Source organism: Aotus nancymaae, unplaced genomic scaffold, assembly GCF_030222135.1.
Source record: "Aotus nancymaae isolate 86718 unplaced genomic scaffold, 86718_ANA_hifiasm-v0.15.2.pri h1tg000020l, whole genome shotgun sequence".
In the NCBI taxonomy this organism is placed as follows: Eukaryota; Metazoa; Chordata; class Mammalia; order Primates; family Aotidae; genus Aotus; species Aotus nancymaae.
Window position 1 is genome coordinate 30319098 of NW_026988432.1, and position 24766 is coordinate 30343863.

Consider the following 24766-nt stretch of genomic DNA (forward strand, 5'->3'; position numbering starts at 1 on the left):
CTGTGGCAATGGAAAGAGAAGGGCAGAGCACACCAAATGTGAGATGGGAAGAGTGAAAAGGTGTTACTGGGGGCCAGAACCCAAAACAGTCAAACTGGCAGCTGGTGGTGATGGTGTGCTAGTCACCCTGGCTATTAGTTCCAGGATCAAAATGCTCAGTGACATTTCTGAGTAGGGCCTACTTTGGGAGGGGTTTGCTGCTGACAAAGCTGGATGGGGTCAGAATTAGGGAGAGCTGATGAGTTCAGAACATTGTCCAGAATGAGAAACAGACTACATTGCCTTCTCTGCTCCTGTCCTTCTCCACCCTGGGACTGTCAGCTGGGCAGTGCCTGTCGCTTCTTGGCTGCCCCAACTCAGGATCATCCTGTGTGTGGTCAACACAACTTTTCTAAGTACATCTTTTTCTTCAAAAGTTTACAAATGAGTAACATTACAGAAAATTGTTCACTAAACTTTTATGGAGTCTAATTGTCAAAAAAAAAAAAAAAAACTCCATTGTATAACCTAATACTCTGTGTGTGTGTGTGTGTGTGTGTGTGTGTGTGTGTGTAATTGAAACCCTCAATATTTTGCTGACATCAGTAATGATAAATTAATAAATATATCTCAGCTATTCAAAAGAATACAGTGGCCCAAATCCAGTCTTTAAAAATAATTTTCTCTTTTCCATTCCAATCATTTTGTTGTTCTCCCATGGACACTAATAAACTAGTGGTTGCCTTTGTAGCCGGGTTAGGGTAAATGTGGTTTCAAGCAGACTCGAACTCTCTTTGCCAGGCTGAGTATCTCTGAGCCAGATTCTTTGCAGAGGGCTTGGTGTGAGTTAGCACATCCAGAAAGTCGGCGGTAGTTACTGTATCCAGTTGAATTCCTGGTAAGTTGCTGCTTTCTAGGATAAGAACACAACAGTAACAGCACAACAATCGACCTCTTGGTGATCAATGCTCTTGAAACGCTAATAGACCTTCTTTCAAGACAGTGCATAATGCAGCATTCGTAATGGTTAATGCAGCAAAAGGCAAGACTAAAGAGGGCTGGGCAAAAATTCTTTTTTTTTTTTTTTTTTTTTTTTTTGAGACGGAGTGTCGCTCTTGTTACCCAGGCTGGAGTGCAATGGCGCGATCTCGGCTCACCGCAACCTCCGCCTCCTGGGTTCAGGCAATTCTCCTGCCTCAGCCTCCTGAGTAGCTGGGATTACAGGCACGCACCACCATGCCCAGCTAATTTTTTGTATTAGTAGAGACGGGGTTTCACCATGTTGACCAGGATGGTCTTGATCTCTTGACCTCGTGATCCACCCGCCTCGGCCTCCCAAAGTGCTGGGATTACAGGCTTGAGCCACCGCACCCGGCGAAAAATTCTTTAATGTGCAACAGAGTCAGCCCCTGAGGCCCAGACAAAAAATGTGACTTAAATGTATTGTTATCAAATTATTATTTAATATTTATATAGTGCCTCAAATGGACCCTGCCCAAAATCAGTGTGCCAGAGAAATAAAAGCCTGGGCCCTAAGGAGTTTATCATCTGCAAGCAAAGTCGATCTGAATTAGAACACCCAAGGAAGGAATAAGTTGAGTGCATGAGGTATGATGTGACCAAAAAACGCGTTGCAAGTATAAAAACGCACCAAGAACAGGCACCAGGCTCCATCTGCTGGTGAGAGTGGGATTTTTACACAAATTTCCCAGAACACCTTCACCGTGATCCAAACCATACCTGACTGGTGATTTTCAAGTGCATCGAAGATCTTCCTCACAGGCCGCATGGCTGCTTCCCTGCAGACAAGCTTAATGTCTGAACCTGAGTAGCCCTTGGTCTCCTGAAACAGCCGCAAAGCCAGCCATTGGTCAGTGGGCAGACTGCTCCTGGCCATTACATTCTTATAGGCAGGACCCAGTATCAGAAGCCCTGCGTAGATTCTGTATTCTGTCACCCATGAACACCCTAAAAAGATTCCCAGATAAACATTGCTTGAGGAAGAGGCCCTGCTAGCATGTTGGGATAACCTAAGCAGCTGGGTAAGCACGGCTTTCTAACACCATCGAAATACGCTATATGATGCCAGTGAAGGAACAGACCGCCCAAGTTAGCCTATCAGGGCCCCTGTGCTCAAATCCAAGGATGGTAAAATTTGGTAGGTATGTTTGTTCTTGTGAATAAGTTCATACCTGCCTTTTAGGAACTTCAGAGAACATGGTTTTCAAATGTTCACCCAAAGCAGGCAACGTTTCTACACACCCTGGGAATAGACACCAGTGATAATGGGGATAATAGTCATGTACCTGGAGCTTTTCTGTTATGTAATCATCGCAGTCATTCTTTATGGCTCATCTGCTACCCATTTTACAGATGAAGAAACTGAGGCTCAGAAAGTAAGTGACTTCTCTGAGGTCACACAGCTAACAAGCAGCAGGGCCAGGATCTGACCATAGGTTCTCTAAGTCTAAACCCTATGCTGTTTCCACTGCCTCACGTTGTTTCTCCCTCTCTGAATATTTTTAAGTGACAAGGAGCTTATTATTCCATGAAGAGGCCCATTGCATTACGGGGCAACCTGGATCTTTTCTAAGTGTCTCAAGCTCCTAGTGGCTCATGGTAAGACCTGGTCTACAAGATGGCCATGTGCTGGGCCTTTGACCTATACATGCCCCTCTCCAGGGCAGCTGACCTGGCTCAGCAAACTGTACTCCAGCTCTGTGCGCAGCTCTAATGCCGTGCTCTTGCTCACAGGGGGCAGCCAGTGGTGGATCATGGCCTGCCTGGCTTCCTGGCTGGGGAGATCGACCAGAATCCTCTTCTCCAGGCGGCGTAACATGGCACAGTCCAGCTCCCTGAAATGACACCAGAAATGGAGCTGGACAGGGCTGCAAACGCACTTCCCGAGTAATAACTGTACTTTAAGAACACTTTAGCATTGCAAGAAGCAGTTCTGCATTCTAACTGTCACTCTACATCTATGCCTGAGTGGATGGGACAATTAATATTATTTGGAGAAAGAATTGGTGAGAGAGAAAAAGAGAAGTGAGGGAGGGAAGGAAAGAAAGATGAATGGAAGGCAGGAAGGAAAGAAAAAGAACATACCCTTGAAAACTCCTAATGAAAAGAAAGTAATTTTAGGTGACTTAATTTGGGTTACAAAACCCAACTAACAACCAGCAATCATGAGTATTCTCATTGCAGTTGTAACATGAATTATTCAATCTGATCTTACCAGTAAGTAAATTATGGCTGACAATAACTTGGGCACTCTAAGTACATAAATTCTTCCAAAACTCTCAGTCCTTCTGGAGTGAATGACCTCCTCACTTCATTACATTGGCAAACTTAGCACCAATGGCCCTGCCCGGGTGCCCAATGCAAATATGGCTCTTTCAAACACTCACTTTTGCTCCTCCCCAAACTGTCAGGCCAAATTTCTGTAATCTTTTATCTCCTGGCCATTTCCTTCAACTTCTTGCTATGGTTTGGCTCTGTGTCCCTACTCAAGTCTCATCTTGAATTGTGCTCCATGATTCCCACGTGTTGTGGGAGGGATCCAGTCGGAGATAATTTGAATCATGGGGGAAGTTCCCCCCATACTCTTCTCATGGTAGTGAATAAGTCTCACGAGATCTGATGGTTTTATCAGCGGTTTCCACTTTTGCATCTTCCTCATTTTCTCTTGCCACTACCATGTAAGAAGTGCCTTTTGCCTCCTGCCATGATTCTGAGGCCTCCCCATCCATGTGAAACTGTAAGTCCAATTAAACCTTTTTTTCTTCCCAGTCTCGGGTATGTCTTTATCAGCAGTGTGAAAACAGACTACTACAGTAAATTGGTACCAGTAGAGTGGTGTGTTGCTGAAAAGATACCCAAAAATGTGGAAGCGACTTTGGAACTGGGTAACAAGCAGAGGCTGGAACAGTTTGGAGGGCTTAGAAGACAGAAAAATGTGGGAAAGTTTGAAACTTCCTAGACTTGTTGAGTGGCTTTGACCAAAAGCCTGATAGTGATATAGACAGTGAAATCAAGGCTGAGGTGGTCTCAGATGGAGATGAAGAACTTTTTGCCAACTGGAGGAAAGGTGACTGTTATGTTTTAGCAAAGAAACTGATGACATTTTGCCCTAGGGATTTGTGGAACTTTGAACTTGAGAGAGATGATTTAGGGTACCTGGTGGAAGAAATTTCTAAGTAGCAAAGCATTGAGATGTGACTTGAGTGCTGTTAAAGGTATTCAGTTTTTAAAAAGAAGTAGAGCATAAAAGTTCGGAAAATTTGCAACCTGACAATGTGATAGAAAAGAAAATCCCATTTTCTGAGGAGAAATTCAAGCCAGCTGCAGATATTTGCATAGGAAATGAGGGTCTGAATGTTAATCCCCAAGACTATGAGGAAAATGTCTCCAGGGCATGGCAGAGAACTTCGCGGCAACCTCTCCCATCACAGACCCAGAGGTCTAGGAGGAAAGATTGGTTTCATGGGCCACCAAGCCCAGGGTCTCCATGCTGTGTGCAGTCGAGGGACTTGGTGCCCTACATCCCAGCCACTCCAGCCATGGTTGAAAGGGCCCAACTTAGAGCTCAGGTCATGGCTTCAGAGGGTATAAACCCCAAGCCTTGGCAGAAATAATTTGAATCATAGGGACAATTTCTCACATGTATGCTGTTCTCATGGTAGTGAATAAGTCTCACGAGATCTGATGGGTTTATCAGGGGTATATGCTTTTTGCATCTTCCTAATTTTCTCTTGCCACCACCATGTAAGAAGTGCCTTTTGCCTCCCACCATGATTCTGAGGCCTCCTCATCCATGTGGAACTGTAAGTCCAATTAATTTTTTTCTTCCCAGTCTTGGGTATGCCTTCATTAGCAGTGTGAAAATGGACTAATACACTTCTTAATATAAAAATTTCAAACAAACATAGAAGTAGAATAAAACAATTGAACATCCATATACCTACCATCTTGATTCAACAGCAGTTCACATTCTACCATATCTGCTTCATATCTCTTTATCTACCTATTCTTGCTAAATTATTTCAAAGTAATTTATTTCATGAAACTTCATCCCTAAATATTTTAGTATGCATTTCCAAAGAAGGACATTTGCTTACATAGCCACAATATCATTATGACACCTGGCAAAACTGATTCTGTAATGTGTCTGGTGCTCAGTCTATATTCAGATTTCTCCAATCAAGGTGGAGGGTGGGAGGAGGGAGAAGATCAGGAAAAATAACTAATGGTACTATACTTAATACCTGGGTGATGAAATAATCTGTACAACAAACCCCCATGACACAAATTCGCTTATACAATAAACCTGTACATATACCCCTGAGCTTAAATACAAGTTAAAAAAATAAAATACTCTATCCCCAAAATATCTTTCATTTTCTGACAAAGTCCAGTAAATATGCATTATGTATGGTTATGTCTCTTAAATTTCTTTTAATCTAGGCCAGCTTACTTGCCCTAGACCGTTTTTGAAAACACAGGGTCAGGTGGAGAATGTCCCACATTCTGAATTTGTCTGTTGCTTTCCTTGTGATATCATGTAACTGGTTCCTCTGTTCCCTAAGAGGGAGGTTAGTTCTAAAAGCTTAATGAGATTCAGGGTAAATATTTTTTGGCAAGCATATTGCATAGATGATGTTGTGTTTTCATATTCATCAGGATCCACATGTCTGTGTGTCTCACTGTTGGTATGGTGTTTGATTTTATAGTGGCCATGGAACTCTTCATTGTAAAGAAAAACATCTTCTCTCAGCAAGTAGTATTTTATGTACAATATTTGGCACCATGGGAATGCCCAATTCCCTACACCCTTTCACCTAATGGTTTTAGCATCTATTAATGATCTTTGTCTGAATCAATTATTTCACTGGAGGTTGCAAATGCTGATTAAACACACAAACACACACAAACACACACGCACATACTTGGATTTTTTTTTTTTTTTTTAGCCAGGGTCTTCCTCTGTCACCCTGGCTGGAGTACAGTGGTGCCATCTCAGCTCACTGCAACCACCACCCCCTGGGCTCAAGTGATCCTTCTTCCTCAGCCCCCAAAGTAGCTGGAACTACAGGTGTGAGCCCTGTAGTTCCAAAAAAAATACAAAATTTTTATATTTTTTCAGACGGAGTTTCACCATGTTATCCAGCCTGGTCTTGAACTCCTGTGCTCAAGCAGTCACCTACCTCAGCCTCCCAAAGTGCTAGGATTACAGATGTGAGCCACCACACCCAGCCTGGATTTTTCATTCCAAATATATTATTTGGATTTATGAAGTTACATAGCACTATTATGTAAAGCAGAGCTTTCCCTCATCAGCTGAGGCTATTTGGTTACTCTAAATTACCATTCCTATTATCAATAAATCATCTTGAGTGTGAGTCTGTGAACTATTTGATGTTCTAGGATAGAAATTAGGAAATTCCTGTATGTGGCCTTAGCCTAACCACTGATAAAGAGTAACAATGAGCTGGGTATGGTAGTTCACGCCTGTAATCCCAGCCCTTGGAGAAGCTGAGGGAGGAGATTCACTGACTAAACTGGGCAACATAGTGAGACCCCATCTCTACACAATATAAATAAAATCAGCTGAGTGTGGTGATGCATGCCTATGGGCTCAGCTACTTGGGAGGCTGAGGTGGGAGAATCACTGGAGCCCAGGAGGACGAGGCTGCAGTGAGCCGAGATCACACCACTGCACATCAGCCTGAGTGACGGAAATAATTTTTTTAAATAAAATGAAATTTAATTCAAAATTTTTCTTTTTTAAAAAAAGAATAACAAAACATCATCACCAGATATTTATCATTCAAAAAAAACACTGAGAATGTCTAAACTGTCATCTCACTTTTTCTTATTCTCATTCTGAATCTATGTTACAATATTTCTTTTTAAATTGAAAAAATTGAAAACATACTTTCAGGGAACATATCTGAATCCTAAATTACAGCATCCAGATTTCTTTAAAGAGTGTGCCTTTTCCTTTCCTATTGTTCATCTAACCCTGAGCTGAGAATCCATAGTCCAGGGGTGCCTTACCGACAGTAACAATGACCTATTTCTTTTTGCGCTTGCTTTGTTCTTTATCAGTCTCACCCTGTTGACATTCATCTCACATCAGAGACTCAGCAGCCACCTCTTGCCTGGCACAATCATTCCCCCTCTCAAGGCACATTTATATTCAAGGCACAGGGTCAAGGAAAAGAAAAAACCATGCTTCACAGCAGAACTTTGCCTAGCACTCCAATTCAGGATGTGCTCATCTTTGCTTCAAATGCTTTCTTCCTGGTTCATACTCAGCAATAATATGCAGCCAGAAGGCAGCAAGAGTGTTGCTGTTTCTCTCGATTGGTCAGCACCCACACCACACCAGTTGTTCAGTATTTTGAATATCACCCCTGCATATAAGCCACAAAAATACATTGTCCTTCATACCCAAGAATGTTCCAACAGAAGGCTGCCTGTGTTACTAAGGTGGAAATAAAAATACTGTATTAGTCCATTCTCATACTGCTATGAAGAAATACCCGAGACGGGGTAATTTATGAAGGAAAGAGGTTTAACTGACTCCAAGTTCCACATGGCTGGGGAGGCCTCAAGAAACTTACAATCATGGTGGAAGGCAAAGGAGAGAAACAGGCACTTTCTTTACAGGGTGACAGGACAGAGTGTGTGCAAGCAGGGGAAATGCCAGGCGCTTACAAAACCATCAAGGCGCAGTGAGATGGCAGGAGAACTCACTATCATGAGAACGGCATAGGGGAAACCACCATCATGATTCAATTACCTCCACCTGGCCCAGTCCTTGACACATGGGGATTATGAGGATTATAACTGAAGATGAGATTTTGGGTGGGGACCAGCAAACCATATTACACTTCATTGTTGATGAACTTTAAATTAACTAAGACTGCACTTAAATTAGGGGATAAACACAATCACCTCTGCTTCCTCCTACTAAACACCACGGAAAGAGTTTTTTAATGGCATAAACCACAAAAGCAAAGAGAATTAGAGAAGAACTGATTGAACCAAAGATTTGAAAGCTAGGAAGCATAATGATGAGGAAAAGAAACAGTGGAACTGAGAAGCTGCTTTCTACATCAGCAGTAAAGAAAGCCAGGAAACAATCTGAGTCACAGAATCCCCAACAGACTTGGCAGTATCTTCTACTTTTAGAGGTGAGGGTGAGGGTCAGTTGAAAATAGAGGGTTTGATTGCCAGTTTGTATAAAAAAAAAGTTAGACAACAGATTTTTTTCTCCACCTCCAATAGCAGGGGAGTTGCCTCTCTCATACCCTGGCAGAGGGTAAAATGGAGGGTCTCCAGGCTGGGAAACACCAGGCTCAGTTGAAAATAGTGGACTGTATTGAAGCAATGATATACCGACTATCTCTAGACTATTAGCAGCCAAACTCTTGCCCTCCAGGCAGGAGATTGCAAGAATCGTCACTTGGCAATCTGACCAGCCAAACAGAAAGACCTAAGGACATTGATATTGGGAGTTCCCCAACACAATAACCCAGTCAAATCTCAATACATGGAGCCCACAGTTGGCAAGCCTTTCTCACATGCACAGAGCCTCCTGTGGGTTTTGTTAATCTCCTTCCCAAACATTAGGCAGCCAAGATCTACATCTATGAAACTCCTCTAACTTAAAGACAGAGCCCAAAACAAATAAATGGGAGAAAATATAAAGAATCTTGGAGAAAACAGAAATGGTTTTTAAAATTTTTAAATGAGAACATTATTACAGGAGAGCCAACAGACAATAGGAGATTTTAAAAAAAAAAAGGACAGAGAAAACAGGGAGGATATGAAAGAAATAATTTAAGAAAACTTTCTGGTACTCTAAGAAATGATTTTCTGTATGTGAAATATTAATAAAAGCAAATGCTTAACTAGTACTTACTAAGTGGCAGGCAATGTCTCAAGCACTTTACAGACATTAATTCATTTAATTCTCACAACAGCCCTGTGAGGCAGGCATGAAGATTTAACTCAGTGAGTCCCTGAGCCTGTGCCTCAATTAACTGTTAGTGGACTCCCAAGTCACATCGTGGTAAAATTTCAGAACCTGGAGAACAAAGAAAGGATCATAAAAGCTTCCAGAGAAAAAAACGGGTTACGTACAATAGATCAGTAAGACTTCTCAACAGCAATGTGGGACATTAAAAGAAAATAGAACACTGCCTTCAGAATTCAGATGAGAAATAATTTCTAGCATAGAAATCTATCTCTTGATGAAGACATCAATTAAATTGGGGGATAAAGATATTTTCAACAAGCAAGGCCTAAAAAAATATACCTCCCATGTACCCTTTATCAGGAAAACATTGGGGGATTCTCTCCAAAGGAGGAGAGTAAACCAAACCAAAGGACTATAAGGGATTCAAGAAACAGAAGCTCCGACGCAGAGAGTGAAGGGCCCTCCAGGAGGACGATGGGGAATCCCAGGGTTTCTGCTATGGACTGGGTGCAGGACAAGCAGGTCAGCCTGGAGCTGGTAAGAAGGCTCTTACCAGCCTTCTCTCCAAGGAGATGAAACTCATAGAATGCCTGACATGTCTCAATGTATCAAGAGTCCATCTAGACAGTTAGCAGAGAGTTGTGACTGAATTAGTGGGAGGAAAAGGTGAAGTGATGGGGGAGATGAAAAGGAGAGAAGAGAAGGGAGATTCTTTTTTTTTTTGAGATGGAGTCTCACTCTGTCTCCCAGCCTGTAGTGCAGTGGCGTGATCTCAGCTCACTGCAACCTCCAACTCCTAGGTTCAAGTGATTCTCCCACCTCAGCCTCCTGAGTAGCCAGGATTACAGGTGTGTGCCACCAAGCTGGGCTATTTTTTTTTTTTTTTTTTTTTTTTTTTTTTTTTTGTATTTTTAGTAGAAACGGTTTCACCATGTTGGCCAGGCTGGTCTGAAACTCCTGACCTCAAGTGATTCACCCGCCTCAGCCTCCCAAAGTGCTGTGATTACAGGCATGAGCCACTGCACCCATCCGGGAGATTGGGTGCAGTGACTCCCAGTCATTACATTTATACCTTAGGAATTCAGTGCTATTCAGCAGTATTTACCACCTGCCATGTGTATTGTTACTGCTATGCCTCCAATATACAGAAACAAATAAGACACCCTCTTTCTTATATGCAATTAAAGGCAGTAATATAGAGGATTGGGCCTTGGCCTGTGGGATCATTGATCCTATAAATTTCAAAGACAAAATAAGAGGTGATATCAGACTGAAAACTCCAAGGGAAGAGAAAATAAACCCCCAGAAATAGCAGAGCAAGGGGTGATGAGCAGTTGCTGTGTTTTCTTCCAAGCCCTTTCCTTTGGATCAGCTGCTCGCTTCTGAAAGACAGGCTGCTAAAGAAGAAAGATTCTTTCATAGGGTTTCTTTTCTTCCAGAACCCTCCAGAATGCCCTAGGAAAATGGAGTCATGCAGATGGTGTGGAAAACAATCTCTCATTACAGATGTCTGTATTGATCAGCTAATGCCCTAAAGCAAGAGATTCACCTCAAAACTGCTTGTGGGCGCAAAATAAGTGCAACTCTCTGACAGCCAGGCCTGATGAATGCACTTTTCATGACATCAATAATCATATAATCATATGAGGGAGGAAACGAAGGACAAATGGAATGTACCCAGGAATCATTCTTTATGCCAATATATTTATATAAAAAAAATAACCTGTAGGAACCAGAAAGCACTCCCCTTAGCCCCTGAACTTAGAGTTTTGAACCTAGTTATTCTGTTTTAATGTCTCCTTCTTTTGTTTTGCTGGTACTTCTATCACCTCGAAGGTCAAAACTACCAGCAAGTGTGAGCTGCTGGTGTACAGCAAGTGTGAAGTGCAGCAAAGGCTTACAGACCTCAGAGTCCCGTCCACTGGACCCATGTCCACTGCTGGATAAAAGGTACACCACCCACTGGCCACTTCCACAGTTTACATCAGGCTCCAAGGCCTTGCACCCGATTACCTGAGCACCTGTGGCAACCCTCAGTACCTTCCTAAGTCCCTTGTCCTGTCTCCACTGTTAAACCAGGGTTCCTGGGACAGAGATCATTCCAAATTTTACAGAATGTGGAAGCAACATAATTCTAGTTTATTCCTTCACTAGTTAAAATGTATTAAATTATCAGCATGATAATAGAAAGCAACCTTCAGTTTTAAAAGTGAGGTCTTTGCAGCATGTCTGTGTAACATCATGAACTGAGCGGTCAGGACAACTCTGGAAAAGCAGATTATTATTAATATTTATTAACATTCTGTGGTTGTTATAGGGAGCCAATGACTAAGCACTCAAGGTACTTTGTCTTCCACAGTGAGCCCAGCATCAGCTGTCCCCCATCTGCAGTTCCCACTTGGGCCAAATTGATCTGCTTGTCGTTCTCAGAATCCACTTTTTGCTATCCTAGTTTCCAGTTTCTACTCAGGCCATTTTCCTTATGTGGAACTTTCACTTTGTCTATCAAAAGTGGAGTCTTTTACCTCAAGTCTTTTAAAACTATATGTCATCAGAAATTCCTCTTTCCCTTGTATAATTTTGTTCTACTTATTATTGTCTGTACCAGTCACATGGTGCTGGCTGTATCTCCACCTCATAGTTATTTGTGTTTCTTCCCATTGATTGTTCAATCAGATTGCCAGTTTCCAGAGGCCAAAGATTATGGACCATATGACATGGATTCCTCCTCCCTCCATCACACAGAATAAATACTCAACAGGTGTTCAAGAAATACTATTTAGGGCCAGGCATGGTGGCTCAAGCCTGTAATCTCAGCACTTTGGGAGGACGAGGGGGGCATTATCACCTGAGGTCAGGAGTTGGAGACCAGCCTAACTAACATGGTGAAACCCCGTCTCTACTAATAATACAAAAATGAGCCAGGCATGGTGGTGGATAACTGTAATCCCAGCTACTCAGGAGGCTGAGGCAGGAAAATTGCTTGAACCTGGGAGGTGAAGGTTGCAGTCAGTCAAGATTGTGCCACCGCACTCCAGCCTGGGGGACAGAGTGCAACTCTGTCTCAGAAAAAAAAAAAAAGGAAAGAAAGAAATACTACTTTGGCTGGACATGGTGGCTCAAGCCTGTAATCCCAGCACTTTGAGAGGCCGAGGCAGGTGGATCACTTGAGTCCAGGAGTTTGAGACCAGCCTTGGCAACATGGTGAAACCCCAGCTCTACCCAAAATACAAAAATTAGCCAGTCTTATAACCTAGTCTCAAAATAAATATATATTTTTTAAAGAAATACTACTTGGACACATGAGTGACCTTGAGGTGCAGAGCTACTGACCTCATGTTAAATGGCCTGCTTCCTTAACATCCAGGAATTATTTATGAAGGTGCATCTACTGTGTTGAAATTTTTAGCATTATCAGTAGAGAAAAGCTGCATCAACTTGGGCAATGGAAATAAGATGTTATATTTTAATCTTTAGTGAAAATAATGGAAACAATGAGTTTAGGGGATGATTCATTGAACCCATGTGGCTGGACAGTACTTTTGAAAATCAGCCGACAGATGTGGTCTCCAGAGACCCCACTTCTCATTCTAAGCAGTGAGTTCAGAAGCATGAGGCCAGAGGATCCTGCAGGAGAGTCTGCAGCTATCAGTTCAGTTTATGTCCTACTGATGTTTGGGTTGAGAGCATCATTTCTTTATAATGAAGAAGGAAAATTACTTCTAATTGCTACAATATCAACAAAGAAGATATATTCCTCAATTACTCTTGCCAGAAAATATATTACCAAAATTGAGAGGAAAAAAATGGGAAGGCTGGCTCTGTTTCCAGCAAAAAGATAAACTAGTTTTCTTGTTATAAAGTCCCTTAAAAAGCTCAATTAATTATAGGAAATACCTTTTGCATGCACAATTGAGCCCTCAAGGAGACAGCCAAAATTCTCAAGGGCCAAAAATAAAAAGGAAGCTGAAAATGAAAGCTGGGCAGTTGAAGCTATGACTGATTAGGAGTGTTTGTCTCTTGGTTACAAAAAGGTTTGAGTTTTAAAGGCTACACATGGAATGGCATAGAAGGTCTTGGGCCCATTCAAGACGGGAGGTGGCATCAAGGCCCACCACATAAAGTAAAAACTCAGTATTGCTGAAGGGCACATGCCTACTATCAAAGGGTCGATTAGGAAATCTCCCCATTAGCAATGGAAGGCACCAGGGAAATCTGTCTGTCTTGTACTTTGGGGTGAGAGAAAGTGTTCACTGGTAAGTTAGGACCACAGATCTACTCTTGTTGGCATGGTCCGAAAAATACTGAACAGGGAAATTAGCTTAAAGTGGTCTAAAGACTGATACAGTAAAACAGATATTCTCTGGAGGGACACATGCAATAATCCCACAGATAGAGACCACTTCATTAAATTAAGCTCACAATCTAAAATTACAAAACACTAGCCAGGCGTGGTGGCACCTATCTGTGGTCCCTGAGGTGAGAGGATCACTTGAGCCTGGGAGATGAAGGTTGCAGTGAGCTGAGATTGCATCACTGCACTCCAGCCTGGGTAACAGAGTGAGACGCCCTCTCAAAAATGAATGAATAAGTAAATAAATAAATAAATCACATAAAATTACAAAACATGTAATAAACCATCATAAGTGACAGCTGGCAGAAAAAAGCTAACAACATAAAGAGTGTAATATAAATTATGTTTATGGACAAATATATGAATAAGACTTCCCTTTGGCCAAGAGGGAGTAGCCCATTCTTCTCTAGTTCACCCTCTTACAACTGAAAATCCCAGATATAATATAAGAAATAAACATGGAGAGACACTGAATGGTGGGAAGATGAAGCCTGGCTAGCTAGGGACCTCAGGACTTGAGGAATGGCGTGGCAGTGAGTTCCCTGGGTTTTCTCTTTATTTCCCACCTATCCCAATAGAATTCAGGCGAAGCCTGCAATTCAGAACTGCTAACATGCACAGATTCAAACACCCCATGACAAGCCTCGGTAGCCAAAGGATTGAGGAAAGGCAGTCTACCAGAACAGAAAAGCTTTGTGATAATACCTGCCCTACTCCAGCTAAACACACAGGCTGGCACCAGATTAAAAACGTTCAAGAAAAAGAAAAGTCAAATCAACTATGGTACACACATACAAAGGGGTTTTATGTGGGATTAGGCAGATTTTCAAAGTTGTCCACAATAGATTAAATAAAGGGAAAAAAAGAGGCCATAGAACAAATATGATTTCTATCTACAGGACAACACATTTTTGTTGCTGTGTGTGTGCTCTAAACACACACACATAAAAGAGTCTGGAGAGACATCATTTCCCAGGGTATAGTTACAGGGGACTATTCACTTTTTTTAACTTTTATTTTAGGTTCAGGGGCACAAGTACAGGTTTGTTATATGTAAACTTAGGTCACGGAGATTGGTTGTACAGATTATTTCATCACTTAGGTACAAAGCCCAGTACCAATAGTGATCTTTTCTGATCCTCTCTCTCCTCCCACCCTCCACCTTCAAATAGGCCTCAGTGTCTGTTGTTCCCTTCTTTGTGTTCATGTGTTCTCATCTCACTTATTAGTGAAAACATGCGGTATTTGGTTTTCTGTTCCTGTGTTAGTTTGCTATGGATCATGGCCTTCAGCTCCATCCGTGTTCCAACAAAAGACATGATCTCATTCTTTTTATGGCTGCATAGCATTCATGGTGTATATTTACCACATTTTCTTTATACGCTCTATCACTGATGGGCATTTAGGTTGATTCCATGTATTTGCTATTGTGAAGACTATTCACTTTCAAACAATAATAAAGCACATAAAATATGATTTTTATAATAAACAAGTTTTACTTTTCTAAATAACCAAAAGAGTGAAAACTGTTTTTCTCCTGGGAACAACAACAACAAAATTACCAGAGAAGGATATGGAAGCAAAAGATGATAAATAACTAAAACGTTTTCACCAGAACGGTTCATACAAAGATGGGAATACTTGCATCACAGTGGTGAAATCAGAAGGATTTTTTTCTAGTTCTCAATTTGTCTATAAAATGGTTATAGTAATTTTGTAATGTTTTAAATTTGATTTGAAATGTATGCTTCGCATGTCAGCCTTCACCCTGTTAAGAAGAAAAGGTAATGCCAGAATATCCAGGTTGAAAGTTATTTTTGTCTGATGAGATCAAACAAACTGAGTAAGGTGTGGACGAAGCAAGAACAAAGTTACTGCTTAGTAACCTCCTGCTAGTCATCATGTGCCAGCCCCACTGGACCTACCAAATCCTGCACAGTATACATCTTTCCTGGTCGTTTCGGTTTCACCCGGAAAACATACATGGAAGATCATGGACTTAATATTGCGTGAGATAGTGAAGTTTTGTATGTAAGTAATTCCAAGCAAAATTATTTGACCACTAGTAGGCACAAAAATACTATTAAAGATGAAAAGCCTACAGGCAGGACTGACTGCAATTCCAATGAAAGATGCATTCATCAGATCAAGGTGAGTTAATATAAACTAATGTCTTCCAAAAGGTTTTCAGATGGAACACTGGTCTTATGCGATGCGAGATGCTCTTTGAGGAAAGGAATGGGGTCAGATTAAGTGTGAAAGTACTTCTCTATCTTACTTTTCACAGAGAGTCACAAAGCACAATAGCATTTTTTTTTTTTAAGAGATAGGGTGTTGCAACTCTGTTGCCTGGGCTGGGGTGCAGTGGTGTGATCATAGCTCACTGTGGCCTTGAACTCCTGGGCTCAAGCTATCCTCCTGCCTCAGCCTCCTGAGTGGCTGGGACTACTGGCATGCACCACCACGCCTGGCTAATTTTTTAACAATTTTTTTTGTAGAGATGAGGTCTTGGTATGTTGTCCAGGCTGGCCTCAAGCAATGCTCCTGCCTCAGTCTCAGAAAACACTGGGATTATAAGCATAAGCCACTGTGCCCAGCCTGCAATAGCATCTTTTATTTATCTTTTTTTGCAATTAAAAAAAGAGTTGAATAAACACAAGGCTGGCCACGCCACGTGGTAAATGAAGTCATTACTCAAATCAATCTCCCCGAAAATTCGGAGGCTAGGTTTTTTCAAGGATAGTTTGGTGGGCAAGTGAATGGGAGTGTGGAAAGTGGTCCTCTTCTGGGGGCAGCCACAGGACTGGTTAGTGGGTCCAAGTGGAGCCATGGGTTGTCAGAAATGTAAAAACCTTAAAAGATATCTCTAAAGGCCAATTTTAGGTTCTACAATAGTGATGTTATCTGCAGGAGTAACTGGGAAAGTTGCAGATTTTGTGACCTTCAGAATAATGGCTGGCAACAACCGACGTTAGGCTCCTCTCATCCTCCTAACCTGGTGGTCTTCCATTACCTTTAGGAAGGCCATATAGTTTTCAAAAAGGGTTATTATCATTTATGCTATGAACTAAATATCTCCCAAAGTTAGGTTGGCTTGAGCCCAGGAATGATTAAAGGCAAGATAGAGGTTGGTTAGGTCAGATCTCTTTCACTGCCATAATCTTTTCACTGTTAAAATTTTTGCAAAAGCAGTTCCAGCAATAAAACTATTTCACCAATTTTAAAAAAGTAAAGGACCATGAGGACATTGCTGGGGACTCTCCAAGAGCCAAGGAAGCGTCCCAGGAAATCAAGGGGCTGTAAACATTAAGCGCCATTAATTCCAAATTAGTATCACTTCTGGTGACAGCACATAAGGAACACAAGGCAAGAATGCAGCATAGGGAGCTGGGGCTTTAATTCTAAATGGAATGCTGAGCAGATGACATCAGAGCAGACACCTGAAGGTGACCAACAGAGCCCTGTAGATATCCGAAGGGGAAGGGGATGGGGGTGCCATTGCTTTCCAGATTCTAGACTCAGGTGAGTGCAAAAGCCCAGAGGTGGAACCACAATCCCTTCCTTCCTACCTTCCTCCCTCCCTCCCTCCCTCCCTCCCTCCCTCCCTCCTTCTCATTTTTTGCACAATCCTTGCTGACCTGTGGCAGACTGCTTTTGGAAAGATGTTGATCTACTCAGGGCACAATCAAGGCTACAAGGCCTGACCTCAGAGAGCACAGCTTCTCCCTGGAGCCCAGAAATGCACATGGTTACTATGGAAAGAACAAGGGTCACGTCTGCTGATCCCTCCAATCACATGCATGCATTGCTATAGAAATGTTACACCAGCAGGAGAGGGCTCATATGGGAAGAAGTAGGTTAACATAGATAACACAAAGACATTCCTGTTAGCAGTTGCCCCCTGCAGGTTTCAAATTTGGCTGAAAAAGTAAGTTCAAGTCACCAGGCAATGGCACAGATGAGCCACTACTGACTGACAGCTCTTTTCCCTGCTGATTTTCCCCGCAAGTGAATAAGAACCCTCTTATTCCGAGTGCAGTCATCTCTTGGATCTTAAGTTTTTTTCTAAATGTTAAGGGATTTTTAAATCCAGGGTTTGGTATACCAGGTATGTGATTTTTAAGAGTTACTGGGATTTGTTCCCTTTTACAAACTGCAAGGAAAACATGCGTTTCATCGTGTTTCATACATGCAGTCTTCACACCTTATTTGTACAAACTCCCAGGGGGTTAAACAGACATTTTAAAATGACATTTGTGTTAATGGCCCTGTTCAGTATTTTGTTTCCTGACTCACAGGCTTGAGCTTGTGAATGCTCAACAATCAAGGGATGTCAAATTAGTCCTAACTGAGTTCACTAAATTTCTTACATGGCCATTATTTTAAGCAGTGATAGTAAAGATGCAGCATTTGTTATTCCTCTCCTTGCTTGTTTATATATCAATTGACACACATGAGCTGTCCTTTCTTCTGGTCTTCTCTGTGATGTTATAGACTGGGGAAGGTGCTCTTTGGAGGAGAAGCACTGAATAAACAAAGTCTGCACACCTGTCACTGCTAGGAAGGGAGAAAATGATTGCCCCTTTGAGACAGAATAGATGTGTCTAGAGAAAATAGTGGTAAGTTAACCAGCAGTAAAGAATAGCTTAGTGCCCCGGAAGATGCAATAGATGAGAACTGCCACTAACTGTAAGGAACTTCTTTGGGGATTTTAAGACTGGGTCTTTACATCATTTGGTATGATTTAGTTATTTCCCCTAGAAGGACAGACTGCTTGAATCAGATAAGTCTATTCCCTCATCTAAGACCCTGAAGCCAAGAAAAATATCTGTCCCAATATTCTTGCTAAAAAATACTCTTTTCTCATAGAAAGACTTCAGCAATATGTCACAAGGGACTTAAGAAACATCTAAACCCGCTGCTACAGTAATCTGACTTCTAGAAATCTGTCCTAAGGAAACAACCAGAACTTCAGTCAAAGATTTTTATGCAAGGAAGTTCATTTCAGTGTTATTTACAACAGAAAGTTTGGGATCATCAGATATGTTCAACAGGGAAGGAATGATGGTATATTCATGTGTGGGAATTGTGGGCAGCCATTATAAAATCCAATTTTCAAGGGTTATTTAATGACATTGGAAATGTTCTTACTGTCACGTTAAGTAATGAAAGCAGGACACTAGTGGGAATACAAAGTGGTACAACCTCTGCGGGGGAGATTTGGCAGGCTCTACCATAGTTTCACGCACATTAGCCCTTTGACCCAGCAAAATCTACTTCGAGGAACCTACCCCAAAGACACACTAGCAAATATACCAAGTGTGATCTCCACACTGCTGCTCACGGCAGTATTCTTTTTAATAGCAAAAGAGCAGGATTAACCCAAATGCCTGTCATTAGTTGGCAGGTGGGATAAATTATCATATACACAAAATGGAGCCCTGCGCAGCTATAAAGGGAGTAAGGAAGAACTTTATGTGCTTATTTGGAAAGAGTGCCAGGATATTTTGTTAAAATAAAATCAAGATACAGAAAAATTAATGTAATAAGCTACACTTTGTGTAAGAAAACCAAATTCAGTTATTTTATGTTTTTGTTTTTGTTTTTTTAAATATTAACCTTGAAAGTTTAGCTGTGGAATGTATGTCAGTTTGTCTCTATGTGATGTTTATCAAGTCCTTAGATTAGTCCAGCGATCCTCAACTGTGGGTGGTTTTGCCTCCAAGAAAACATATGGCAATGTTTAAAGACCTATTTTGGTTGTTACAAGTGCTGGGGAGGAGGTACTACTGGCATCTAGTGGACAGAGGGCCAGGGATGCTGGTAAACATCATCAATGCACAGGACAGTCCCACCACAAAGAATTATCTAGCCTGAAAATGTCAGTAGCTCTGAGGCTGAGAAAGCCTGCATTAGCTCTTTCATCTTAGGCCAGGTCAGTACCATTTTCCTCATCAGAATGTCACTGTCATGATAGTATTGGTGTTATTACTGAGAAACTGTGATATACACATATGTACAATGTTTATAGATATTGAGGTAAAGTGAATATTAATTATATTAATGCTAAAAACAGATTTTCACAGAGAAAAGATACAAATATAAAATCAAATATATTAAAACTCTGTAATCTTAAATTTGAATGGGAAATACTAGCATGGACCCATTATTTGCCTCTTATTTTAAAGATACGTATTTCCCAGGTCTATCTAATCAAAAGGCCTAATTGTGAGACCATGATCTCTAAATATTGATATCATTTCCCACTAAAGGCACCAGGGCTTCATGAATAAATGGCTGATTCCAGGAACAAGATGTACAAAATGGATCTGAGTCATCCTGCACAAATAACAAGAAAACTTGGCCTTGGCCACACCTAACAGCAGGGGAAGACTAAGAAACAGAACCCCCAAGTTGAAATTCTATTCTTCAATTCAAAGGATGAAATAAATGTTGGGAAGCAGTTGTCCATTTCTGCCACAGCAGCATGAGGGAAGACAAATGAGTCTCTGGATCTGTACTCTCTCATATGGTAGCACCAGCCACAAGTGGCTTTCGGATATTGAAACACAGTTATTCCAAACTGAGATGTGATGTAAGTGTAAAACATATGCTGGATTTTTCCAATTTAGTATGAAGCTAGAAACTACAACATCACAGTAATTTTTATATTGATTTTAAAATAATGTTTTGAAAATACTGTTTTAAATAAAATATGCTACTAATATCAATTTCACCTATTTACTTTTTAAAATGTGGCTACTAGGAAACATAAAAGTATGCATGTGCCTCACAATATATTTCTGTTAGATAGTGCTGCTGTCAAATAACCAGGTACAGGGTCTTCTGAAAGGTCCCAGGCTTGGGAAATGGGACAAACATGGGAAGTTTAGTAAGGCAGAGAGAAAAAGGAATAAAAAAGTTCAGAAAGGAAGGAAGAGAAAAGAAAGGGAGGGATAGAGAGGATGAGGGAGGGATAGAGTGACGGAGGGAAGGAGAGAAAGGAAGGAAAGGAAAGGAAAGAAGGAAGGAATGAAGAGAGGGAGGGAGGGAGGGACTACTGACCACAGAATGGGAGTAATTATTTACAAACCATATATCCGATAGAGGGCTTGTATCCAGAATATATTTTAAAAGTCTTATAACTCAATAATAAAAAGAAAAAATTTAAAGTGGATAAGGGATTTGAAAAGACATTTCTCCCAAGAAGATATGCAATTGGCCAATAAGGACATGAAAAGATGTACATTATCATTAGTCTCAGAGAAATGCAAATCAAAAGCATTTCCCATCCATTCAGATGGCTACAATAAAAGAGACATATAATAACAAGTGTTGGTGAGGTTGTGGAGAAATAGGAACCCTCATCCTTTGCTTGTGACATGTGATTTGCTTCATGTGAAATGGCACATATATATATATTTTGAGTCGGAGTCTCACTCTGTCACCCAGGCTGGAGTGCAGTGGTGCAATCTTAGCTCACTGGAACCTCCACCTCCCGGGTTCAAATGATTCCCCTGCCTCAGCCTCCTGAGTAGCTGGCATTATAGGCACGTGCCACCATACCCAGCTAATTTTTGTATTTTTAGTAGAGACATAGTTTCACCATGTTGGTCAGGCTGGTCTCGAGCTCCTGACCTCAAGATCCGTCTCCCTCAGCCTCCCAAAGTGCTGGGATTACAGGCACGAGCCACCATGCCCGACCTAGATTATATTTTCAACTAGAGATTATTTACCTTCCTATTTACTGTGCAACATTAAAGAGATTTTCCTCCTAACTTAAAAAAAAAAAGTTTAATTTTAATACTATAAAATTCAAACATATTATTTATGGAATATTCTTTGAGTCCTGGAGATTTTAAGCATTTTATAGTTCTATGCCAAAGTCCTACTTAATTTAAACATACTATATAATTTAGCTTTAAACTCAAAATGTCATTTTACATATTGTCAGTGGTCACCCAGGCCAGGGTTCCCTCTGTTAAGGCAGATCTTTTTCTTTTTTTTGAGACTGAGTGTCGCTCTGTCGCCCAGGCTGGAGTGCAACGGCACACTCTCGGCTCACCACAAGCTCCGCCTCCTGGCAGATCTTTCATGGTACAGACAGCAAGGACTGGGGACCTGAACAGTAAAGCCTTCACATTAATCTTCCAGGGCTGCAGCCAAACCACACGGCTTTGCCCAAAGTGGTCAATATAAAATTTTTATTTGTACTTAGTGACTCCTGAAAATGTATTCAAAATGTACTCTCTTGGTCTCTTACCACGGCAGGTTAGAAGCTGCTAAGACAAACACGAGATCTTCTGAGCGCGCCAGCCCATCCATTTGCACCAGTAACTCTGTCTTCATCCGCAAGCTTCCTTCGTGTTCTCCCCTACAGAGGGACAAGACGTGATTCTCCCAAGTATCAGAGCCTTTGCCCTCATGACAAGAGCAGCACTCACAGCCACGTCCCTGTGACTGTAGAACAGTGTCTGTTCTGATGGCTAATGAAGCCACTCATACTAGAGTTAGAGAAAACGAGCAATTTGGTGTTATTTTCACATAGAGCATAATGGAAAGCAAGTAAATGAATATAATGATGGCATTTAAAGGAAAACCAAAGGCTGGCAGTGAGCTAGAAAATAACTGAAGGGCACGCAGTGCCACTGGTAGATTAAATGCAGCCCAACTGTGTCTACCTGCAGCATTATCTACCTCTTTAAAAGTGGCATAATTGAGGATAATCCCTTTCACTTACATAGCACACAGAAAAGTACTTTCACACCCTCAGCCTCCTGAGTAGCTGGGACCTCAGGCACAAGCCCAGTTTAAGATACCTCTGGCTAGGTACATGGTTTTTTTTAGGATCAATACCCCTTAAATCTCAACTGCCTTTCCTAAGGGAGAAGACCCTCTCTCAGTATATATATAATATTTATTTATTATATGTATTACACATATATACTATGTATAATATACATATACTGACAGAGGGTCTTATATATTATACTTATATACTTAGCATTAGTAATAATATATACAATTAGCATTTGGCCATATATTTGCTATATATTTAATTAGCATTTGTGCATAACTATGAGTGCTTTAACATAATATGATCGAAGGAGTCTTCAGAGCACCCATCCTTATTTCCTGACCCTTTGAAGACTCTAAGTTCAGAGTCTTTGATCCCAGACAAGGAAACAGAAATTCAGGGCAGAACCTGGAGCACATGCAAGGATAGCAGATAAAGAGGTTTCTAATTAGCCAGATGAAGGCTGTGGGAAACTGGGGATATTGACAAAGCACTTAAGAACAAGTGCATAGAGAGACCTGGTCTTTGTAGAGTGACTATGAGGGCAGGCTGGTGCATTCTCATCTGGGTGCCTGTGCAGTTGCCTGCTCCTGTCAGGCCTGGTATAGAAAGCAGAGCATTCCAGCCTAGGGCTGACAAGCACCAGCTCCAGTTAAGCCATGGAAAGTGTCCCGTTTCAATGAATTACATGAACTCCATATTACTTGAGTACATCTTTATGGTTGTTTTTCCCTGCTGGGAAAATGGTTTCCAATGAGTAAAATTTCATAAATTGTATTCTAGTTATACTTCCAATGAGCTAATTAATTGCTTTTTGTTACTATTACTTCTGCTTGATGATAGACCATTAAAGGTCATTAATAAATGCAGCTGTGTTGAGATTTCCCAGAGATCTGTTTTTCCAAGCCAGGGGGTGCCAGATTTAGTAAAAAGCTTCAGTGGGAAATACCTCTGATCAAGACAGAAAGCTGATCTTAAAAACAAATGAACAAAAAACACAACACTACTCAGGCTTTTGGAAGCACAAACAGAAGGCTTATTACAGTCTGAGAAGTGTTCCTTCCTGCTGAGGACATTTGGTGACACTCAATCTTTAGAGATAATATATGTGATGTATTTAAAATTAGCCCTGCTGAGCCATAACCTGATGCCACAGAGAAGTGGTGGCTTCCCAGGCTTCACACACCGTCGAGGACTACCTCTCAGGAGTGAAGTACAGACGTGGCCCTGCACAGCGGCTGAGTGGGCAAGCCTTGTTCCCCGGGGGCAGCCCCTCTGGCTCCAGAGGAGGCCATCACAGTGGCTATTTTCAGCCAGCAGGACCGATATGGCAGCCTGGGATCCTGGGGCTAGAGGATCTTCAGGCCTGAAAACCACTCTGTGGGGAGCGGGGAAAGGGAGGATGGCATTTCCTCCGGTTATAAAAACTACTTAAATCAGCTATTCAGTTAACAGGATCTAATTTAAAGGCCTTTCCATGTGTCTGCAGAAAATTTGTGGGCTTATTAATAGGCTCATTCTGCTGGTAAATGTCGATGGGCTTCCGACCATCAAACACACTTACAAGAGGGGAGAAACGATGACAAAAAACAACAACAACAAAAACCCCAACCCTGGCCATTACCCAGGAGCCGTGCCTCTCTGACTCATCACTGACTCCAGCTCGTCCAGGAAGATCGTGGATGGGGCGTGGTAGCGGGCAAGTTCAAATAACACCTGAGTGGGGGAAAAGCAAGGAAATGTTCAAGCTCATAGATTTAAAGTCCTCAGATACTCCCAGAGAGTAAAAGCTTAGAATGACTGTAATGATAGGCATTTATGCTGCACTCTGTTATTTTGCAATAGCTTTATAATCATTACATTTCTCCCTACCTCTACCCCATGGGGTTGGATGGTCCAATTATTTCCATTTATCACTTGATAAAACTAGAGGCAAAGAGAGGGTGGTTACTCCAAGGTTACTAATCATAAATATGAGAGGCTCAGATAAAATTTGGTTCCAAGGCTTGCAGTCAGCTAGTTAACTCTTGAAACACTCTGCCAGTAATATGTTCCATATGGACACAAGAGTCTTGGAATATGTATAATCATTTGATAATTCTTCCCTTAAACTTTGGGGACAATGGGAAGTTGTTCTCAGAAAAAAGGATTTCAGGGGAAGGACTGGGTTCCAGTCATGGGTAACAAGGCTGACAAATTTTGCCCCTTTGTGTTCCCCAAATTACTCCATAGCCTTCCCACACTGCCTCAACAAGGCTGCTTGGTAGGTTCAGGTACCAGAAGGCAGATCTTGATTGAATATGATGTTCTATTCCAGAATAAAATGAAATATTACAGACTGAACAAGAACAGGAAAGCAACCAGCAAAAGAACAGATATATAAAAACAAAATAAAGAGCTCTAAAGGGAGATGTGGTAGTGATGAATAGAATATAACAACCTAAACCTTTTTTTTTTAACCCTGAAACTGATCTCTTGAGCATTATATACAATCCTTCACCAGCTGAGGGGAGAAAACAGAGATTTAGAAAAGAATAGAGATTCTTTAATAGGCATGAGGGATTTATTCTCCATGTCACTTAGCACTAGCAAAGCATCACAGAATCAGAGGGAAAGGGTTCTGAAAAAGCCATGTTGTGGTTTTACAAGC

At 41.4% G+C, this 24766-nt stretch overlaps 1 protein-coding gene across 2 annotated transcripts in view; it reads right to left on the bottom strand.

The window, feature by feature from the left end:
* Nucleotides 1–520: 520 nt before the first annotated feature.
* The window catches only part of KATNAL2 (katanin catalytic subunit A1 like 2), a 55091-nt gene continuing 30845 nt past the window's right edge, over nucleotides 521–24766 (bottom strand). For both annotated transcript variants that reach the window (XM_012440890.2, XM_012440891.2), the window contains 5 exons: nucleotides 23741–23832; nucleotides 21583–21693; nucleotides 2672–2834; nucleotides 1720–1822; nucleotides 521–892 (listed from right to left, as the gene is read on the bottom strand). In XM_012440890.2, coding sequence (XP_012296313.2) covers nucleotides 753–892; nucleotides 1720–1822; nucleotides 2672–2834; nucleotides 21583–21693; nucleotides 23741–23832 — 609 coding nt within the window. In that variant the 3' untranslated portion in view covers nucleotides 521–752. The remainder of the gene's footprint in view (nucleotides 893–1719; nucleotides 1823–2671; nucleotides 2835–21582; nucleotides 21694–23740; nucleotides 23833–24766) is intronic.